The 5,781-nt window shown below is 31.6% G+C and overlaps 1 protein-coding gene across 1 annotated transcript; it reads left to right on the top strand.

Moving 5' to 3' along the window:
- Nucleotides 1-856: 856 nt before the first annotated feature.
- Nucleotides 857-3,148, top strand: LOC107465542 (deacetoxyvindoline 4-hydroxylase). Its single transcript, XM_016084523.3, has 3 exons — nucleotides 857-1,473; nucleotides 2,184-2,505; nucleotides 2,641-3,148. Exons 1-3 carry the CDS (start codon nucleotides 929-931, stop codon nucleotides 2,890-2,892), a joined length of 1,119 nt encoding a protein of 372 aa, XP_015940009.1. The 5' UTR covers nucleotides 857-928; the 3' UTR covers nucleotides 2,893-3,148.
- The last annotated feature ends 2,633 nt before the right edge of the window (nucleotides 3,149-5,781 follow it).

Below are 5,781 nucleotides of genomic sequence, written 5' to 3'. Positions count from 1 at the left end.
TTTTAACTTTTGTTTTAACCATAAAATTCTGTTGTATCTCTTGACTAGTCGGCATAAACTCCACAGGCTGTATCTAATTCCTTTTGTATGTGATATATATTTACTTGTTTATCTATTAGCCACTACCTTGTATCTTGTAGCTTTATTGCAAGGTTGTATATTTACATGTACTGTTCTTATGTTGTCTACGCGTTTAGTTATTGTGTGTGAATGCTTCACGTATGTAATTCTGCTTTATGCGACGTTGAGCTTTTATTCCTTCATCGGGTTTCTAGTATTACTACTTCTTTCTATATATAATATTGTATAAGCTTTTGAACTATCGTGACACTTTGTTATCCTTTACTTTACGGCTAGAGGTAAAGTTTAGACTGATAGGGTGTTACAACACAACTAGTCCAACAATTTTAGAATATCTATTTTCTTCTTTATAATTATATATAATATTTATTTATTCTTCTTACTATACATGCCGTTTTATTTTTCCTAAAATGAAATTTTCTTTTTGCGTTTGACTTTTACTTTATTATTTTAAAATTTATATATATATTTTTTATCCTCAAAATTAAAGAATCGTTATTACATACGAGAATATATGACTGAACCTTAGTCATGAAAAACTAGTTAAGATTATTATTGTACTATAAAAAAGAATGAGTAAAAATAAAAATAAAATTTAATTAGAAAATCAACTATACTTTTGGAATATAAGTTGAACAATATTATAACTCGGATCAGATTTCAAAATTTTTGAATTTATTAATTATTTGTTTTGACTAAACAATATATAATTGTTATTACAACCTTCCTGTGGACTTGTGGTTTAGTATATAAATGGCCCCAAGGTGACCTAAGTTTCAAAGCATCACAGCACCTATTACAAAGCAGAAACAAAAACTAATAAGCTAAGTAGATACACAAGTACGAAATGGAGAATCCAATTATCCAACAAAGTTCAACCCATGATGAATGGGAAAGAGAGCTAAAGGCTTTCGATGACACCAAACTCGGTGTCAAAGGACTTGTTGATAATGGTGTGACCAAAGTTCCTTTAATTTTTACAAAATTTCAAGCATCCAAAGCATCGTCACCGCCATCTGACGACGAGTTTCTTCAGGTTCCAGTGATTGATCTCGGACTTATTGGAAATTCGTCGAAAGATACTGGTGGTGTTGCAAGAAAAGACATCGTGACAAAGGTTCGTCAAGCTTGTGAAAAATATGGGTTTTTCCAAATCGTGAATCATGGGATCCCCCAAGAAATTCTTGATGAGATGAAAGAAGGAACTCGTAGGTTTCATGAGGAACCAAATGATGTGAAGAAAGTATATTATAGCCGCGACAGGTTAAAGAAAGTGAGATTTACGAGTAATTATGACCTATATCAAGCAAAAGCAGCAAACTGGAGAGATTCTTTAATTTCTCTTATGCTTCCTGAGCCTCCAAAACCTGAGGAATTTCCTGAGACTTGCAGGTAATTATGATACTACTAGACAGTGTTGAAGTAACACTCTCTATCATGTATAATATATAAAATTTTATACTGTATGATGTTATTCTTTATTTACTAATATTTCAAACAATTATGATAAAGACCAATCTCTTTATATAAAAAAACCAACGTTTTAAAATAAAAGACCAATCTTTTATATATTAATTTTTTTTAATTATTTATATCTGTTTGATAATTTAATTTATAGTATATATATATTTATTTAAAATGTTTATCTATTATCAAATATTTATTCTTTTTAATGTAATCCAATTTGTACGTATTGAGATATTATTTGAGTTATTACTTATTTTGGAATTTTACACGACAAAAACTAAGTTATAGATGATTTTGACTGTAAGAAAGTCATGACGTATAAATTTAAACAATACATTAAATACCCTTCACGGCTGAATAGTGTCCGAGCGAGAAGTATTACTTTATGCGATTATATGCTAAATATGACGGCGTGTTGAACACACCCTTAGGAGATATTTTTAAAACCTGAAATAAATAAAGGGAATATATTTTTCTCAAATTACAATGCATGAGAATGAAGTAAAATAATCTAGCTAAAACAAAAGTCCTAAAAATTATATATAGAAATAGCAAGAAAGATTTAATTTGTATGAAATTTAGACAAGTAATTATCATTCAATCCTTCTTAACTTTTGTTGGGAAATTTATGACAGGGACATCACGATTTGTTATTCAGAATATGCTTACAAATTAGGACTCACCCTGTTCGAGTTGCTATCAGAGGCTTTAGGACTGAAGCCTAAACACTTGGAAGAAATGGAGTGTGCCCAAGGAATGTTTCTATTATCTCACTACTACCCAGCATGTCCTGAACCAGATAAAACAATTGGAAACAAAGCACACACAGACCCAAATTTCCTCACTATTCTTCTCCAAGATCACACTGGTGGCCTCCAAGTGTTGGTTGAAAATCGCTGGATTGATGTTAAGCCAGTGGAGGGAGCCTTAGTCATTAATATTGGAGACCTAACCCAGGTGAGTAGTAATAATAATTTTCCAATTTAATTAATTTGATGAATATAACCAGTCGGAGTTTGAGCTTCTTTTAATTATTATTTTGGAGGATCCAAAGAGATTTAATTAAAAGAGATCATTTATTTTATGTTTCAGCTTATCAGTAATGACAAATTCAAGAGCATCAAGCACAGAGTTTTAGCACCTGGAGCAACACCAAGGATATCAGTGGCTTGCTTTTTCACTACTAATACTATGTATCCAACTAATAGACTTTATGGTCCCATAAAAGAAATATTATCAGAAGAAAATCCTGCCATTTACAGGGAAACAACTATAAAAGATTTTACTATCCAATTCGATTTAAGACTTGGAATGACCCCGACACTCGAGTATTACAGGATTTGAAGTAACCTTCCATCCTCCATATATATTTGAAGTAGTATAACCGTTAAGTATAGTCATATAATATATAATAATATATTATATATGTGTGGTTGTTGTTATGTTATTACCTGTTTGGTATGCTTCACAGAATAAGGTTCACAGTAGAAGACCCGACGAAATAATTAAGGTCTGATAATATTGTATTTGATGTAATGTAATGTTATATGAAGAATAAATAAAATATTTATAATATACGGTGTGCGGTTGTTAGTTGTTATCTCATTGCCTATTTTAAACCAATAACAGAATAAAGCGCAGATAATACAAGGAATGAAAGGATAAAGCTTGATATTATGATGAGTTCTTATAAATCTGTAAAGCGATGGTTTCGATACGATTGTTAATTGGTTTAATTATTTGTTGGTCCTAAAGTTTTAGGAAATTTTTAATTAGATTTTTATATTTTTTAATTGAATTTTTGTGTTAAAATTTTTTTTTTAGTTAGATCTCTACATTTTTTTTTTATTTAGGTCTCTATACCAATTTTTTTTTTATTTTTTAGTTGAGTCTCTATAAAATTAAGCCAATTATTACTAAGAGAGACTTAAATGAAAAAAAATTAATGCAGGGACCCAATTAAAAAGAAAAAAAGTATAGAGACCTAATTGAAAATTTTACGAAATTATAGGGACCAACAAAGTAGTTAAACCTTGTTAATTTATACAAATTAATACCATATAAAAATGGATAAATAATTTTTTTTACATGAATTATATTTATTTTTTCAAACGATTAAATAAGTTTTTTTAGTTTTGTTACAAAAAGCTCCTTTTTCAATAACAATTAAAATTAAAATGAAATCAATCTAACAAATAAAAAAATCAAAATTAATTAACCAAAAAAATAATCTCAATTTAAAAAATATCTATATTTGTTCTTATTCTCTGGACATCCAAATTTATTGTTATCTCAAAAATAATAAACAAATCTTAACCCAAGCAAAAGCTCAAAACCAATCCTCTTTTCCTTTTACTTGGTCGCTTGTTGCTTTCTAAACTCTGTCTCTGCTACGTGCTCCCCTGTCTCACGTCGTTGTCCTGCCTTCGTTGCCCTACGTCATGCCATTGTGCTATCGCTGCCTGCCTCAAGCCATTATGCTGTCAACACCCTGTCTCACATGCTCGCGTTGGCTACTCCCTTGGGTATGGCTTGCTGCTCATCTTTGCTCCCTTGATCTCTTTTCCGTTATGGCATTGCTGGTTTAGGTAAGCTATAAACCTTCTCTTTTCTTCTTTGATAGTTTCCTCTCACCTCTGGTCTTTTCAATACTTTAATTCAATGTTCAAACTTTAATATACTATATTCATTGATTTTGTTTTGAATATGATTTCTAATTTATAATTGTACTAGTTATTGGATTAATTTTTGAATTTTCTCTGTCAAAATGAAGTCAGTTAAATTTTGAATTCTTTTAGTTGAATTTTTCTGTATTCTATTTTGTTTTGAACTGCCTAAATTAAATTATTTAATATTTCTTGTTCAGTTTTATTTTGAATTTGCTGTTGTGTAATTGATTTGCATAATTTATATTAATTTCGAAAGATTTACAAACTTTTGTCATTTTTCTCCACTGCTCTTTTCAAAAAGATTGATGTGAATTATACTAGAGAAGTAACAAGCTAAGGTACTATATTTCTTCTTGGATCATTCCATTTATGATCTACAAATTACTTTATTAAATGAAGCATTTTGATTTTTTCTTTTTTTTTTTCCAGTTTAGTTATCCTTATTAATTAGGCCTTGGCTTCTGATGCACGAAATTGTGATCTCAATGGCGCCAACAACTTGATAAGCACAATTGTAATCTCAACTCTTTTTTACAACTTTGCACAACTAACCAGCAAGTACACTGGGTCGTCCAAGTAATAAACCTTATGTGAGTAAGGGTCGATCCCACGGAGATTGTCGGCTTGAAGCAAGCTATGGTCATCTTGTAAATCTCAGTCAGGCGGATTCAAATGGTTATAAAGTTTTGATAATTAAAAGATAAATAAACATAAAATAAAGATAGAGATACTTATGTAATTCATTGGTGGAAATTTCAGATAAGCGTTTGGAGATGCGTTGTTCCTTTTGAATCTCTGCATTCCTATTGCCTTCATCCAATCCTTCATACTCCTTTCCATGGCAAGCTGTATGTTGGGTGTCACCGTTGTCAATGGCTACTTCCAGTCCTCTCAGTGAAAATGGTCCTCTACGGTTTCTGTACGGCTAATCAACTGTCGGATTTCTCGTCTCGGATGAAAAATACCATGCACATATATCGTATGGCTAATCAGCTGTTGGTTCTTGATCGTGTAGGAATAGGATTTACTATCCTTTTGCGTCTGTCACTACGCCCTACAGTCACGAGTTTGAAGCTCGTCACAGTCATCCCTTCCCAGATCCTACTCGGAATACCACAGACAAGGTTTAGACTTTCTGGATCTCAGGAATGCTGCTAATGGATTCTAGCCTATACCATGAAGATTCTAATCTCGGATTCAGATGCCCTATTGTCAAAGGGGAGTCAATGTGAATCATTGATTAGAAACCAAAGAGATATACTTTCAAGCTTGTTTTCATGTAGAACGAAAGTGGTTGTCAATCACGCGTTCATAAGTGAGAATGGTGATGAGTGTCATGTAATAATCACATTCATCATGTTCTTGTGTGCGAATGGATATCTTAGAATTAGAATAAGCATGAATTGAATAGAAGAACAATAGTACTTTGCATTAATACTCGAGGAACAACAGAGCTCCACACCTTAATCTATGGTGTGTAGAAACTCCACCGTTGAAAATACATAAGAACAAGGTCTAGGCATGGCCGAATGGCCAGCCTCCCCAAACGGCATATGAATTTGAA

The sequence above is a fragment of the Arachis duranensis genome, chromosome 9 (genome assembly GCF_000817695.3).
Source record: "Arachis duranensis cultivar V14167 chromosome 9, aradu.V14167.gnm2.J7QH, whole genome shotgun sequence".
Lineage (NCBI taxonomy): Eukaryota > Viridiplantae > Streptophyta > Magnoliopsida > Fabales > Fabaceae > Arachis > Arachis duranensis.
This window is presented reverse-complemented; position numbering and strand designations above follow the sequence as displayed.

What these genes read in the sequence shown, in the direction of transcription:
- LOC107465542 (XM_016084523.3), top strand. Translation starts at nt 929, where the DNA reads ATGGAGAATCCAATTATCCAACAAAGTTCAACCCATGATGAATGGGAA. An exon ending in GAATTTCCTGAGACTTGCAG is followed by an intron (nt 1,474 to 2,183) that starts GTAATTATGATA and finishes AATTTATGACAG; the next exon opens with GGACATCACGATTTGTTATT. An exon ending in ATATTGGAGACCTAACCCAG is followed by an intron (nt 2,506 to 2,640) that starts GTGAGTAGTAAT and finishes TTTATGTTTCAG; the next exon opens with CTTATCAGTAATGACAAATT.